The 15450-nt window shown below is 45.6% G+C and overlaps 2 protein-coding genes, 1 non-coding gene and 1 pseudogene across 8 annotated transcripts; 1 reads left to right on the forward strand and 3 right to left on the reverse strand.

Annotated features, from left to right (window-relative positions):
* Positions 1-2586: 2586 nt before the first annotated feature.
* LOC120699801 lies at positions 2587-4492 on the reverse strand (annotated as a pseudogene).
* Positions 4493-6546: 2054 nt separating this feature from the next.
* On the reverse strand, positions 6547-6618 carry TRNAG-UCC. Its single transcript has one exon. It is a non-coding gene; the product is annotated as a tRNA-Gly (tRNA).
* Positions 6619-7418: 800 nt separating this feature from the next.
* LOC120699802 (30S ribosomal protein S6-like) lies at positions 7419-11529 on the reverse strand. 5 transcript variants are annotated; one of them, XR_005685596.1, is made up of 7 exons: positions 11197-11504; positions 10575-10629; positions 10393-10449; positions 10197-10274; positions 9276-9760; positions 7860-7945; positions 7419-7752 (listed from the first exon to the last, which is right to left on the reverse strand). XR_005685596.1 is itself a non-coding variant. In XM_039983877.1 (6 exons), exons 1-6 carry the CDS (start codon positions 11443-11445, stop codon positions 7928-7930), a joined length of 942 nt encoding a protein of 313 aa, XP_039839811.1. In that variant the 5' UTR covers positions 11446-11504; the 3' UTR covers positions 7443-7927. The 5 variants fall into 5 exon arrangements, 3 of the variants coding, with proteins under 3 accessions (XP_039839811.1, XP_039839814.1, XP_039839813.1); XR_005685597.1 differs by having other exon boundaries at positions 7857-7945; XM_039983877.1 differs by having other exon boundaries at positions 7443-7945.
* A 552-nt stretch (positions 11530-12081) lies between these two features.
* On the forward strand, positions 12082-15404 carry LOC120699803 (rhodanese-like domain-containing protein 6). Of its 2 annotated transcripts, none has more exons than XM_039983882.1 (9): positions 12082-12324; positions 12480-12641; positions 12740-12845; positions 12983-13184; positions 13284-13365; positions 13470-13552; positions 13654-13786; positions 13898-14063; positions 14447-15404. In XM_039983882.1, exons 1-9 carry the CDS (start codon positions 12133-12135, stop codon positions 15169-15171), a joined length of 1851 nt encoding a protein of 616 aa, XP_039839816.1. In that variant the 5' UTR covers positions 12082-12132; the 3' UTR covers positions 15172-15404. The 2 variants fall into 2 exon arrangements, with proteins under 2 accessions (XP_039839816.1, XP_039839815.1); XM_039983881.1 differs by having other exon boundaries at positions 12089-12324; positions 14411-15404.
* The last annotated feature ends 46 nt before the right edge of the window (positions 15405-15450 follow it).

A 15450-nucleotide genomic window follows, 5' to 3' on the forward strand; every position in this document is an offset into this window, starting at 1 on the left:
TTATGACGCTACATTATAGCCTCAGCAGGCCACGCCGCAAGCTACGCTACTCCAACGGGCGCCTCGCTGACGGGACAAGAGAAGACCCCCTGAGTCAGAGGAGCAGCAGTACGCATATCGGAGGAAAGATTCGCTACCACTGTAGCCACAGTCACGTTAGGCCCACCTGTCGGGGCATCAACGTCCTATGTATCCGCTCCCCCTTTGATCTATAAAAGGAGGGGGCGCCGCTAGAAGACCTCAGGCTGGGCAAGAGCCAAGGCCAGCAGAGGATAGGTTGATACACACCACCAAGAACAATACATCTCCCAGTGGACGTAGGGTATTACGCTCCGGCGGCCCGAACCACTCTAAATCGTGTGTTCTTGAGTCCTAGTCTCAGCAAAGGTCCAGCCCCATCGCCTAGTGCTTCCCCGAGTACTCCCTCACTGGGAATAGGCGGGTGCGTTCCGCCACCCGGCTGTGGGTACCCCTAGAACCCCACAACAACATCCAATGCACCGGTGGTTAATTCTGAAGCGTCGGTTCAACCGGTGTTGAAGACGAGTTGAGGTCCTCCAAACATGCTCTCTGGAACAAAGTACATCTAATGTACCGGTGCTTTGCTTGGGACCATCTGTTCAACCGGTGATATAGAGTGACTTGACTTGATTTCAGCTTGCTTCCAAGAGAGATAGACCGACCGGGCGTCGGAACTTCCGCCAAGTATCGGATACTCCGATGATAGGGGCATCGGTTAAACCGGTGCTGCTGTTTTTCTTCATTTTCAACTGAATTGACTTGGATTTGAATGTAACTTCGATTGTTTCTTCTTCCAAGTGTTGTGTTGACTTCTATTGACCATATTGGGCTGTTTTTGAGCAAGTGTGCAAGATATCTAAGGCCAACTCAATTTTGGTCAAGTTACTTACTCACGAACCCCTCTTAATAGTACGGTCAAGAACTAGAAACTATAAAACCTAGCTAAATCAAGTGTCTTTCATCTTCTTGTGACACTTGAGACTAAAAAGATCCTTAATCTTTCAGATTTAGTCCTTGGCACGCATGAATGTTTTGAATTGAGGGGTCTCCTTTCATATTTAATATGAGACTAATTCAATCATTGATTTTTCCTTCAAAACACACGTTAGTCGCATACGGTTGTCATTAATCACCAAAACTTACCATTAGCATCTATCGGCCTAGATGCGCTTCATATACACCTGCCAATCGGCGCCTGCAAATGAATGTTGTTTGATATTTTTTCCTAACGATGCAATTAATCGAGTTTGAGAAATTAGTACATAGCCTGCATGAATTTCTGTTGACAGTTGCTGTCAACATAATAACACCTCTGTTTGTAGTACTGTCTTCTTTCCAAGTTCTAAAGGCCTGGGCATATTTTTTTTTTGAAGAAACCTGGGAATAAATTCTCAATCAGGGAAGATATTCACCATGCTGGTTCCGAAATTCTTCGGCATTTATGGCATCCCTCCGTTCATGTTTGGAGAATGTGTCAATGTCGAACGTGATTCATTTTTTCTTACTCATTTTCTTTGTTGTATTGTATTGTTAACCCATCCTTTATCCAAATGCAAATACATCTTTGGAGGAAGTGCTCCCTACATTGCTGTTACATAGAAAAAAAAATCAGAGCAAGAGTACAAAACATGCTGCCTACATCACCACATCCTTCATTCCTGGTCCAAAATTTTGCGTCCATTCCTCTAGCAATGGCCCAATGGTGGTTTTGATCTGAACAATTTCTTGCAAGCGCTGCAAACGGTCCTTCATCAACAACAGTGGTTATTTATGAGCTACAGAAATGTCGACCCAGCATTTGCTGACAAATCCTTCGACGGCAAATGTAACCTTGGAAGAAAAGCATCTAAGTCATTTATTAGCGCCCATTCTAGCAGAATTCTAAATTTTGCAGCCATGATAGTGAAGCTTTGAAGATATCTGAAATGCGAGGAAGTCAGGATGCAGGGTAATGCACTTGGACTTTAATTTCGAGGAAGAATGTTTGAGCTACAGTAGATTACCGGTGCCGGCAGAATTATGGTGGTTTTGGGAGCCATCATCTCAAGAATGGAGGTGGACAAAGACATTTTTTTCAGCAGTGAAAGGTGCTTCTCGGGTTGGAGTTTTCATTGCTGCAACATTCCTGGAAATTGTTACCTGAAAAAGATGTTCTCTTGCAATCATCCTTTAGTTTCTTCATGTTTTTGCATGATCACTTGTCCTGAATGCCACAGTCCATTATTGCATAAAAAATAGATGTGTTTCGGTTTCATTTTGATGTTGTGTCCAGCTTGTTCCACCATTTTTTCTCGCTTCAAACAAGTGAGAGCGTCTCAGGTGCTGCATACGGTTAGTGACCAACCTGACAAAGCAATTCAGAATTGGAACTAAAACAGACTGCCTTCAGATGAGGTCACTGCAGTGCTACCTGACTCTGATAAACAGCAATCTACTCTCTCGGAATGACAAAAGGAACCAAATGATAGATCCTCCAACAAAATTCTCTCCTACTAATATTGCAGGCATGCACTTCAGTTATTCTTGTGATCACATGTTGGATTTCTGACATGGACTCGAAACACATTCTCTTATGGCGACTTTGACATAATATTCTTTCATTAAGAGTAACAAGTTACATTACCTTTTATACACACCAATCTCTACATTTTACATACATCAAGGCATCAAGCAACTTACAAATACCAAACCTTTTCTTACTAAAAGCATTATCCTAGTCCCTCTTTTTCTAATTTTTCCTTTTCATTTCTTCAATCGAGTACTGTGTGTAGTGGCACGATCTTGATCAAATATATATTGGTTGTGTGCATGCAGGTGCAGCCAGTGAGAGCACGAGCGGGCACATGATGTGCTTGCCGGCGGGCGCTACCTCACTTGCCGCCGTGGTGGCGCCGCCGCCACGGCGCCGTCGTTGCCGACGAGCATGAGATACTTATCCTTCCTGGTGAGCATGGTGCACTCGTACCCGAGCGCCGCCGCGATGTGCCGCTGCACGCGGTTGGCCACGTCGGTGCTGGCCGCCTTCCCCTCCCCGACGGCCGCCGTGTCCACCCTGTCCAGGAACTCCACCGTGTAGCACATCCTGGGGTTGGCCAGGTAGTAGAAGGGGTCGACGCCTTTCCACCCGCTCGCTGTCGTGCCGTAGAACATGCTGTTCTCGAAGGCGAGCGCCACGGGCACGACGCCGCGCTCGCCGCCGAGCTCGGCGAACAGCGGGCTGAACCGGAGCAGGTAGGGCTCCCGGCAGGTGGTGCCCTCGGGGCAGACCACCACGCTGTCGCCGCGGCCGAGCAGCCGCGCCATGGCGGCGCCGTCGCGGGCGCGGTCGCGGGCCAGGTGGACGGTGCGGCCGATCGGCGAGAGCACGTCGGAGACGCGGCTCAGGCTGTAGGACACGGCGCGGACCCGCCGGTCCAGCGCGATGGACACGTAGACCGGATCGATGAGCGTGCGGTGGTTGCACGCGTAGAGCTCGCCGGCGGCCGCGGCACCGCCGCTGGCCGTCGGCGGGAGCGCGCCGTGGAGGCGCCACGACTGGCCCGTCGCGGCGAGGAGCGCCGTGGCGTACCGGTACGGCAGGGCCATGGCGACGGCGAGGCGGGCCACGGAGAGCGCCGCGCCCAGGGGCAGCCACATGAACATGGCCACGGCGGCGAGCGGCGTCGGCAGGAACGCCAGCCGGCCGTTGTGGAAGACGAGCGGGCGAGGGTAGTCGCGCCGCCGCAGGCGGCGCCACTTGCTCTTCTCCTCCGGGCTCGCCACGTACAGCTCCTTGCAGATGGATGCCAGAGGGCTGCGAAGGAACTCCATGGAGGAGCTGCCGGCAGAGAACCCCACGACGTCGTCGTCGCCGCCGCCTCCGTCCGCCGCGTTCTTCCTCAGCACCGACGACGTCGCCTCGCCGCACTCCATGAGGCCGGTGTAGAGCCCCCACGCCGTCTTCATCTCCCTCGCCGCGACGGCCGCCGCGGCGGGCACCTGGAGGTACTCCCTCAGGAGCGGCTCCACCATCACCCTCGGCATGGCGCTCGCCCACACCACCCGCGCCGGCCGGCGCGGAAGGTGCCGACGCGCAGCCCGCAGAAGGCGATGGCGGCCATGGCGCGCACGGCCGTGTCGCGGCCGCCGAGGGCTTGGAGCACGGCGATGGCGGGGTAGAGGAGCAGCAGGGCGAGGCCGCGGAGGAAGCTGCCGGCCTCGAGGGAGACGAGCATGAAGTAGGCGAAGAGAAGGGAGCGGCGGCGCGGCAGGAGGAGGGCGCCGTCGACGTCGACGACCAGCGTGGTCCCCGCGCCGGCGAGCCGCGCCGCGGGAGGGGCGCACCTGTGGACGACGGCGGGCGAGCTGCGCGCGGCTCGCGGCGGCCGGCCGGGAACGGTGGCGCCGGTGTGGAGGAGGGCGGAGAGGAGCTCGTTGGCCACCGCAGGCAACATCTTCTTCGCCATGGATTGGCAGGCTGTGTGCTGCCGTTGCCAGGCAGCTGGTGTTGCGTTGCACCACTGATGACCGCTATATATATATACATCTTGCCATGATGGAAAAAAAAATTCTATGAAGCCGGGCTGTAAACTGCGACTGGTGCAGCCCCTCTCTAGATTAGCAAGCGCCCGTCTCTAGATTAATCTAGAGAGAGGCTGCACCGGGCGCAGTTTTGCAGCCCGGCTGCACAAACTTTTTTTCGGCAAGATACAAAAGCGCCTATCTCATTAAGTAGGGATCGAGCTTAATTTGCCTAATTTGTGGTTCTCCCATCTCCCCAACTAGTCTTGTGGTTAGAATGCCGTGGATTGAAAATATGTCATTTTAATTTGTTCCAAAGTCGCGGATGAAAATATAAGTCGTTTAATTTGTTCCAAGTCAAACTTTTGTAACTCTAACCAGGTTTATAAAAAAATGTATCAATGTCTACAGTATGAAATCAATTTGGTTAAACCCGCCATGAATATAGGTTTTCTTATAATCCCGCTGTTTAGTAGTTTAGATGTTAATATCAGCATATTTCACTTTAAATTTGGTATAGGTCAAGTTTCATATAGCACAAAACTAAAACAGTCTACATTTTTCCTTAAAAAAACAGTCTACATTTTAGAACGGATAGAGTATTTATTACGGTCACTTTGCTACACGGTTTTCATGCATTTGGAGAGAACGCATGTAGTAACACAGGCCGTATACAAAGAGTGGACAAATAAAGATCAGAGTGATTTGAGATATAAGATGGAGACGTGTGAACGAAGACTTATCTTGGCTTTCTCTTTACCATAACCGTACGGATGCCTATATTTCTGTCGATGTGGTCAGCATCCAATAATTAAAGGCCAAATCAATGTGAGAAATCAAGCAATATCTTATATGGTTAGCGGATGTGGTTATACCCTATAGCTAGTGCTACCCGGAAGTGCGTGTCTTGTTAGTATGCCTATATTTCTTTGCATGCGTTCGATGTGGTCATAAGATGATTCAGGCACATCATTACGAATAGCAAAAGACATACAATCAATGTGCTATTGGTATTAGAATCTAGCTTATGAAAGTTACCCTTGGTGAGACATATTCCATCAGACACCTACTCTTGAACTTCCACCACTACAAAAAAAATCATGTGATCCATGACGACTGATTTTCGTCATGAATCACTGAAAAACCGTCATAAAATAGTATCTGTGACGTTTTCAAATTTCGTCATGTATCGAGCGTCACAGATTACTCAATCCATGACGTTTTGGAAACGTCATGAAATAGCCCGAGGCCCATTCAACCTCGTGCGCGCATTAAACTTTTTATACAATCTACAAACGTTACTTGATTGCGCTACAACTTTGTGTGAAAGGGCATAGTTGGGGACATCAGTTATTACCACTGCCTCCTCCATTCAAAATTACAAGGACTATTATATTTTGTTTTGTTAAAACAAGTTTTGATCAGGAATTACTGTATTGATACATAACTTTATGACACGAAGTTAATGTCATATTACCATTAGATTCGTATTAAAAAACTGCTTTCTTATGAGCACACTTTTGTATCACCGAAGTTAAGTATTAATAGAGTAATCCTTTATCAAATGAAAAGAAATACATCTCTAAAAAGTAGAGAGGGCATTTGATTATTGCTACATATGTTACAATTCTATAAACACAATAAAGATGCTCACACACATGCATGCCATAAAAAATAGAGTACAGATCATTATGAACCCAAACTAACTATTTAGGGAGACCTTTTGTTACTGCATATAAAACAGATCACTATGAACACAAAAGAAACATGACTTTTGAATCAAAATTAAATTTCATATTATCCAAAACGCAAAGAAATTAAAAATGACCTCTAAATCCAACACAATGCCATGCATGGATAATAAGGATGGATGCCTCGTCCACCAGATTGTGAATGTTAAAAAAGCTGCTACGGCCAATACAGCGCCAGCGACTTAAAAAAAAAAAACTGCTCCCCTGCCCATGATAATTTCTGAACGAGAGAAGCAGTAAAAGAAAGGTATCAAGGGAAAGGTCCAAAATATTGCGCGTTTGCCGGGAGTCGAACCCGGGTCTATTGCTTGGAAGGCAATTATCCTAACCGTTGGACTACAAACGCTTTAATGGCAATTCACAGGATAAAACATATATTAAGATCTTATTACATGTAGACGGAATAACAAACAATGGACGAGCTTTTATGAGTACTCAGACAATCAATCCCAGAGAAATAAGCAAACACATGATCCATTCCCTAACAGAGTCATCAGTTTTGTTGATGAAAGATGCGCACAGGAAGAAGAAACATATAGCCATCAGTTAGTTTCTAGTTCGTGAAAAACAGTTACGTAGTGTGCCAGCCTGCTTGATACCCACTAAACCGTACAGAATATTAAACATCACAAAGAAAAGGAGCAGGGATTCCTATTAAACTGGGCTTTTCCCTATGAAAAATCACCATTCCTGAGATTAGCCACCAACCAGGGGAGTTTAGAAACAAAACAAAAAAAAATATCGCCAATTCCAATTCAAGATCACAGCTACACTGTAGTTTGTACAAGGAAATACCTTTTGTTCATAGGACAAACCGGAAAAGCAACCAAATCGAATTATCTGTATGAAGTAGAATGGAATGATGAGACATTATGTGTCTGAATCGAGATTGGCGCAGACAGTTCTTGATGAATTGGCAAAGAAAAGTCTGCAATTTGCAATGCAATGTGGGTAGTTCTTATTTTGTCATTTTCGCACATTGTTTCCCTCAAAATGTTGTGTTTGTTAGCATTCAGTTTGTTGGGTAACAAAATGAGATTTTCTGATTACACATACGAATCCTTCAATTGAATTGATAACAAAATGATTTTTCAATCATCTCCTCATGGGACGGAATTTATGGAAACCATTGAACTCCAAATGAACTTGCTGAAATTCAAGCCGGATTCCTCCCCATCTCAAAGTAAGAATTTGCTGAAATGGGACAGTTAGGTAGCATGCCAACCAAACTGCTAGTGCTAGCCTGCTAGGAGCCTAGCATAGCCATTAGCCAATACAGAAATTTATGCACAAAGGATATAATGAGACATATGAGGCCGTAGCTACACTGTTCAAGGAAACATACACAGCATATGGCAAAGCAAAAACGACACAACATGGGTGCGAATGGGTGGCGGCTCTTGAAAACATCCAGAACATTATCACGTAGTAGAAGGGAGGCAGCAATGACGGTGACAAATGTTTCCAGATCATAGCCACACTGTTTGATTGAACACACAGGGTTATGTACCATGTACAGTGATTGAGAGATTTTTGGGCCGGCACCAATAAGTTGTGAAATGCATCATGGGCCAAACTACAAACAACCTGGTGAATTGTTCACGCGAAACAGCCGGTGGTCCTTAATGTGGCATGAAGTAGATTATGGTCCCAAGTCACAAGCTCACAACAGGCTGATCAACCAAGAAGATTCCTTTAATTAATACACAATTAATGATAATCTCAATAGGTGAGGTATTGAGATGCAGATTAGAAGTCCCTGGTCACTCACAATCAATGCAAGTCATGATCACAATATCATCTCAAACTCAAAAGAACCAGTTCAAAATGCAACATGATCAAGTTACCGCAGAAGAAATCCAAAACGAGGTGCCCATGATTATTACTTTTTTAATAGAAGATTGTGGACATATGAAGCATCTTGACGTAAAACAAGCAAAATATATTTGAAGAACGATCATCATCATGATACAAAGATGAACAGTCCCTGGTTAATAGCAAACCTGAAACATCATAGAAAAACTCAAGCATGACTAGGTATCTGCTTGTCGATGTGATTATAATATGGTGACAATAGGCTGACCAATCAAGAAGATTTCTTTAAAAAATAGCAAATCCATGATTATCCCAACATTTGCAGGTGAAATGCTTCAAGTTAGCCGAGACGTGAACGTCAGCAAGATTCCCTAAGTTAATGCTAGTTATTGATCATTTGATAATCTCAACATGTATAGAACTTGTGAGATAATCAATATCCAACTGTTGAACATTTCTTTAGGTTTGATCATTAATGAAGTTCGCATAAGGTCCCCTCCCAATTATCATTCGCATTTCCAACTTGCGATCACATGATCAAAATCAAGTCGGCAGCGGCAATTCAACCATTTTATCTCAATAACTAGTAGTACAAGTCCCTCCAGTAAATGAAGTGGGAAAATGTTCATTCCTGCTCCTGGCTTGAAAATAGTCAAGTCAACAATTTCGGTGCACTGATGTTGAGGGGGTGCTGAATATGTTAGGTGTAACAAAATGAATCAGCAAATAAGGATCTCCAACTCCAATCAACACAAAACTTGCAAGTGATAGCCCGCTGGAATTTCGCCACAAGATAGAAAGGAAATGCACTAGTTACCCCTTGGAATGCTACAGGATAAGTGAAGTCCCTCTGAAAGGTTGACGCAAGCAGCTTTATGGTCTCAGTGTGGACTCAACTTTTGCAGTCAGAGAGGGATGCATTTTGAACTCATAATAAATTACGTTTTTGGTTTTCTTGGCAAATTAAAGTGATACTCACAAAAAACAAAGGTGCACTAAAGAAGGCATCTACAAGGGCTGTACCAATCATAGCACATATACCTATCTCATTATCAAGTAGTGGTCATTGGCACCAGAAAAGGCACTAAGTGAAGTTTCCTCATCATTCAGATAGAGGTGGTCCTTTGTATAAGAGCTAAAAAAGACTTTAACTAATTGAAAACCACACACACAATGCTACCTCAATACCTTTTCTGCTGTATACTTCTTCACCTTCAGCTTCCTGTTCCTTCTTCTAGTGTCTTGACTGTCTTTGTAATTATCCTGATCAGCTTCATCAACATAAATAATTTCAGGTTCATCACCAGCTGCAACATCATCCTCATCATAATCGGCTGACTCTAGTTCACTCCTGGCATTCAAATCCTCCTCTTCCTCTTCCTCCTCCTCATCTTCATATTCATCATCAAAATATTGTTGAGCTCGCAGAGTGTGGAACTCTGGTGGGGGAGGGCAGTCTTCAGTAATTGCCTCATCCCGTTTCATAACAAGGTGTCTGATGATCCTTTCATCCTTGTCTAGCAGGGTCTTGAAGTCATTGATGTACCTTGACTCTATCTCAAAGTTCATCAAGATGTAGTTGGCATGTGTTGCTTTCTTTATTTTGTAAGCAAGCCTGCGCAATCCCCAATTGTTAAGCCTCCATATTCTTCCTTTCTTCTCCCTGACAAAATCTAGAAGAGAAAAAAGAGAATATTTATATGCCAACTTCTCAGTAGTATATTGATCAACTATTGAACTATTCCAGAAAACACAAAAAATAGAGATTCAGGCTCATTGGCTGACTGAAACAAAAGTAACAGAAAACATACCCAAAAACAATAAGAAGGAATATATAAACAATATTTTCATGTCCGCCCTTGTGATTGCACATACAGATGAAAAAACAAAGGCTCCAAAAGCAAAACAGACGGATCGTAGCAAGCTTAGCAGGGAAACAGCTTTAGGAGAATCCGAGAATGTCAAACTCATTAATACAACAATACTAGTGCTTTTAGCTTGCCTTTAGGTGGTTAACACTAACTAGTGAGTATAATTAGAGAGAAAAAGGGATTCAACATGATAAAAAAGATTCAGACACAAGTGATGTACGAGAGTTAAGAGATGCACCTTGTACTTTTGATACAACATCTTCAACTTCTTCAACACGATCCTCATGAATTAGATAAACTACTTCATAGTGCCGCACTGTGAAAGGAAGATCGAGTTTAACTCAGATAGCCACATGCAAATAATGAGCAAGCAATGCCAGGACACACAAACCATTAAAATAGCTGGAAAAAAGAGGAATGGAAAGGGCTCTTACTTCTTTTTAAATTTAAATCACTCTCAAGCTGAATGTTAAGAAAGTCATATAGCTTTTCTGCAAAAAGAAATTGGACTAGAATGGTCAATTATTTACATAAACCACAAAAGGGAATTTTACAATACCGAAGTGAACATCTCAAAAGAATAGGAAACTTAATTATAGCATAAAAAAAATATCACCTTCTTCTGCATCAGCAAATTCCGGTGCCACTTGACCATCCTCTCTCGCCATTTTCTGCCCAAAAAAAAGATGGAATTAGCACGTAGCTGTATAGCCTTCCATATTGCTTTTAGCATTCCCCTTCCAAAGATTAAGAGTGTCCCCTGTTTCTTCCACAAAAAATAACATAACCCCAAAGTTTTCACCTGTTAGCTCACGCTATTTTCGTAGCAAAAAACTCGTGAAAACTGCATCATCTATTTTTCTACTTCCTCTAGTAGTTTAACACTTAGCAGTTCCTTCCACGAATTTCAGCTACATAGGCAAATGGCTCTGTATAATATAACATGGTTGCGATGGCTTAAGAAACCCCCACTAGATAAGAAAACTATTGCATTCTAGAGCCTCACACAAAATCCATCTTCCATCATATAACACTAGACTCTCAAATGCACTAAAACCACATGCGAATCACTAGCGCCTCTTAGCTCCAATTATTCGTCCGATTAACCGCCAATTAACAAAATTCAATTCATCGAAGTACCCAGAATAAGGAACCCGAAGGGAACCATGCCATGTTCCTTCCTGGCCGCCCCGCATCGGAACACTAGAAGCAGAGGGTGAGAAAAAAAAAGTCCGCACCTTTCTAAGCAGGACGGCCTCGGGAAACAGCCCGGCGGCCTCGCCGGCCTTGGGAGCAAAGCTGTGCGTGTCCACCCGCTCCTCCGCGCCCCCGTCCCCGCCCCTCCCCCTCTTCTTCTTCGCCCTGACGGGCACGGCCCCGCGCCGCCTCACGCCTCCGAAGGCGACGCGCCAGCAGTTCATCCGCAGCGATGGAGGTGGAGACGGCGCCAGGAGGGAGAGCGCCCGCGGCGCGGCGGTGGCCTCCATGGATAGGTGGCCGGAGACGCCGCCGGAGAGCGAGGTTCTTGCTGGGGGTTTTGGGTGGGGGGGGGGGGGGGACGCGTAGCGAAATGGGGGCGAGGAGAAGGGGGATAAGGTCCTTGGTGGGCCGGGCTAGTTTTTTGGATTTCCACTAAATGGGCTGAAGTTTGAGCCCATGGTCCGGTTATCCATATGGGCCGGGCCCATGGCGTTTTGAGGCTAGTTGGAGGCCGGGAGCATATCCGGTGCAATCACCGAACTGGTGAAAGCACCGTGAAAGCAAACTAAAAAGGTCTTCAAAAAATTCTAAAAAAAATTATGAATGTACATCTCGGTCTACCCCATCTACATATAAAATTTCATGATCAAATTCATCTTACTCTAATAGTTACAAAAAAGATAAATTTGGGCTGCATTTGAACGTTAATGATTGTCAGAAAATTTGTCTTTTTTTAACTGCAAGTGTAAGATGAATTTGATCGTGGAAATTTATATATAGATGGGGTAGACCGAGATGTACATTCATGATTTTTTTCAAAATTTTTTGAAGACCTTTTACGGTGCTTTCACCAGTTCGGTGATTGCACCGGTTATGCCTCGTTGAGGCCCTACAAGGCCAGGCCACCACCACCTCGCCGTCTCCGTTTCGCCCTCCTCGCGCCGCCGCCGTCGCCGCCGCTAGGGTTTTGGGCTATGGACGCGACGCGGCAGCCGGACCAGCGTCGGGGAGATGGCGGCGGCGGAGACCGCTACGGCGTGCTTCTCTACTACAAGTACGCCGAGGTGCCCGACGCCGCCGCGCTCGCCGCGTTCTACGAGGAGCGCTGCCGCGGCCTCGCGCTCGTCGGCCGCGTCCGCGTCGGCCCCGACGGCGTCAACGCCACGGTGAGAGCGTATCCCCACTTCTCCCTCTTCTCTCCGTCGTAGACGGCCTTTGGGGCAGAGAATTGGAGCTCTGTGTATTTTGTGATGTTCACGAATGCATTCATGGCGACCTCCCCGGTCACCGCTCACCCGCCTTCGCATTTTGGTGTTGCTAGCTCGGGGGGCGGATGACGGCGCTAGAGAAGCACATCGCGGAGATGAGCTCCAACACCTTGTTCGAGGGCACGGACTTCAAGCTGGCTTCCTGCGAGGACCCAGTTGACGAGAGGGTCGCCAGGGAGTGCGGCTTCACCTCGCTCTCCGTCCGGGTCGTCAAGGTCCTTGTCTCTCCTTCCAGAGGATTGGTCGCACCTTTTACCATTCGGTAGAGCCATCCATTACTAGGTTTTGAAATGTTGCTGCATTTGGTTGGCAGGAGCTGGTTACCCTGTGCTCGAATCCCACATCGGCACCACCGGAGATTTCAAGTGCAGGGAGACACTTGTCGGCTGCTGAGTTCCATTCGGTGCTCCAAAATGTTGGTAAGTGGATTCTCAGACTGAGGCTTGTCCATGTCTGTTTGTGTTGCCAATTCCTGGTTTAGGTATGAATTTAAATTGCTTAAGTATTTTTTTGTTTTTTGAAAAGCTGTAATTGCTAAGTTGCACTGTCATTGTAGCTGGGACTAGTTCGGATGAGGTGGCATCAGCGGAGAAGAATGAAGTGGTTGTTGTTGATGCAAGGAATGTGTATGAGACGCGGATCGGCAAGTTCAATGTACCAAATGTGGAGACTTTAGACCCAGAAATCAGGCAGTACAGTGACCTGCCTTCATGGATAGATGAGCATACTGAGAAGCTGCGTGGGAAGTCAATCCTCATGTACATTTTGCTGGATCTTTGAATTGATCTCAATTACACTAATATAATATGTTTGGCAACACGAAGCAGGCAGCTTTACTAACTTATTGGTATTTGTAGGTACTGCACAGGAGGTATACGCTGTGAGATGGCATCAGCTTATATTCGCTCGAAAGGTGAAGGATTTGAGAATGTTTTTCAGGTAATCTGCTATACTTTGTTTTGATTGTCTTTGACCTCGAGTTCTTGGCCATGCTTGGGTAGTCTTTACTGTTTCATGACTGTTTATTGTTACGTTTATATTAGCTATATGGTGGCATTCAGCGGTATCTGGAGCAGTTCCCAGATGGTGGCTATTTTGAAGGAAAGAATTTTGTATTTGACCACAGGTTGGTAGTTATCTAATACACACTGAGAAAGTTCAAACTGTGCCCTTAAGGTGGTTTTCCTTAGTTTCCTTACCACTTGCTTGTGGAATGTCATTTTACAGAATCTCAGTGGGAAGCCTTAAAGAGAACATACTTGGGATGTGTTTGCTATGTGGTTCTTCCTATGATGACTATTCATCCCGGTGTCGTTGCAGCCACTGCAGAATGTTGGTCTTAGTGTGCCCTACATGTCAGGTTGAGTAAAATTCAATATGTTTATGAACTTTTAATGAAATATTTGCTGAATTAACATTGGGTTCATCTTATAATTGCTTCAAATTGTAAACTTTCCTTTTTAATCTCCAGGGGTCTACTAAGGAATATGTATGCGAGTTATGTCAAAAGAATGGAAAAGAACTCTGCCAAATATCGAACACGCAAGACTGCGGAATACAGATATCTGAACCTTCTGGCTTTGAAAACCCATCCATAAGCAATCACAATGTGACCTCCAAAGTTCCCTGGAGTAATGGTAAGGTCTGTATCAGTTTTCCACTGCATTCTCTGGACGATAGATAATTTATTTATGTTCATATCAATATGCACATGGGTCTTATGCTATGGACAGAAGTATAGAAGTAGAACGAATGCATTGGGCTGAGCTTGAACAAGACAGATAAATGCATAGTAGGATGGGTAATCATAATATCAACTTAACTTAATCACTCATGGCCACCAATTCTGAGATGATTTGTGTCCCTTTCCATTTTTGTTTCTCCCAATCATTTGCTTATTCTGGTATTCTTCAGTGCATTCAGTCTGAACTATTATAAGCGTGCTGTTACTTTAAATAGCTATATGTACTTGTATTTTTTGCAGTTGACCTTTCTCTAACTTGGGTGAAGTTTTACGCAGATAGTGAGCAGCTGAAAAAGCTGAGGATTCTCTGCTTGCATGGTTTCCGTCAGAGCGCATCCAATTTTAAGGGAAGAACATCAGCACTTGCCAAGAAGCTGAAGCACATTGCTGAGCTCGTCTTCATAGACGCTCCTCATGAGCTTTCTTTTGTATACCAACCAATCCAGGGCTGCTGCTCTGACAAACCCTCACCTCCTGCTGCGACTCCAAAACGGAAATTCGCATGGCTCGTTGCTCCAAACTCCAGTTTCAACGCCGAGCAAGACTGGAAGGCCGCAGATGCGCCGTTCGACCCACTTCAGTACCAGCAACAAACCAAAGGCTTTGAGGAATCATACACCTACCTAGAAAACGCCATCTCTGAGATTGGAAACTTCGACGGAATCCTTGGCTTCTCTCAGGGCGCCGCCATGGCCGCCTTGTTTTGCAGGCAGCAGCAGAAGACATGTGGTTCTCCGAAATTCAGGTTTGGGATGTTCTGCTCCGGGTATCCAGCGCCAGTGGGCAATTTTGATGGTGAACCGATCAAGCTTCCCTCGCTCCATTGTTTTGGCAACGGCGAAGGCCATGACAGGCAGATAGCGAACAGGGCGAGCGCTGAACTCGCTGGTCAGTTTCAGCTGGATTGCTGCTCTGTGGTTGAGCATGATTTGGGCCACATAATCCCCACCCGGTCGCCCTACATCGATCGAATAAAGGATTTCCTGTCCAGTTTCCTATAGAAATGTTTTCAAGTGATTGTATTCTGTTGTAAGTTGCTGGTGTACACAAGTTGCGTTCTGAAGGGCACCCGCCGTGATTAGTAGTGTTTTCCCATTTTATTATGGGAAACGAATTGAGTTCCATATTGAGAGGATTACTGGTGCTTCGACATCAGATTGTCTTGAAATCATACATGTTGGTATTCAAATTTTAATTTCAAAACTGAGGCGAGTGGTGACTCAGACCGTTCATACGCCCGCCCTTTGTATTCGAATTCGTGATTCTTTGAACAAATCCTT

This window comes from Panicum virgatum, chromosome 3K (assembly GCF_016808335.1).
Source record: "Panicum virgatum strain AP13 chromosome 3K, P.virgatum_v5, whole genome shotgun sequence".
NCBI classification, from domain to species: domain Eukaryota; kingdom Viridiplantae; phylum Streptophyta; class Magnoliopsida; order Poales; family Poaceae; genus Panicum; species Panicum virgatum.

Coding starts and splice junctions, on each gene's coding strand:
- LOC120699802 (XM_039983877.1), bottom strand. CDS start 11,445: ATGGAGGCCACCGCCGCGCCGCGGGCGCTCTCCCTCCTGGCGCCGTCT. Junction 10,630..11,196: donor AGGCCGTCCTGCTTAGAAAG/GTGCGGACTTTT, acceptor TTTTTTGGGCAG/AAAATGGCGAGAGAGGATGG. Junction 10,275..10,392: donor TGATTTAAATTTAAAAAGAA/GTAAGAGCCCTT, acceptor TTCCTTTCACAG/TGCGGCACTATGAAGTAGTT.
- LOC120699803 (XM_039983881.1), top strand. CDS start 12,133: ATGGACGCGACGCGGCAGCCGGACCAGCGTCGGGGAGATGGCGGCGGC. Junction 12,642..12,739: donor TCTCCGTCCGGGTCGTCAAG/GTCCTTGTCTCT, acceptor TTTGGTTGGCAG/GAGCTGGTTACCCTGTGCTC. Junction 13,787..13,897: donor TAGTGTGCCCTACATGTCAG/GTTGAGTAAAAT, acceptor TTTAATCTCCAG/GGGTCTACTAAGGAATATGT.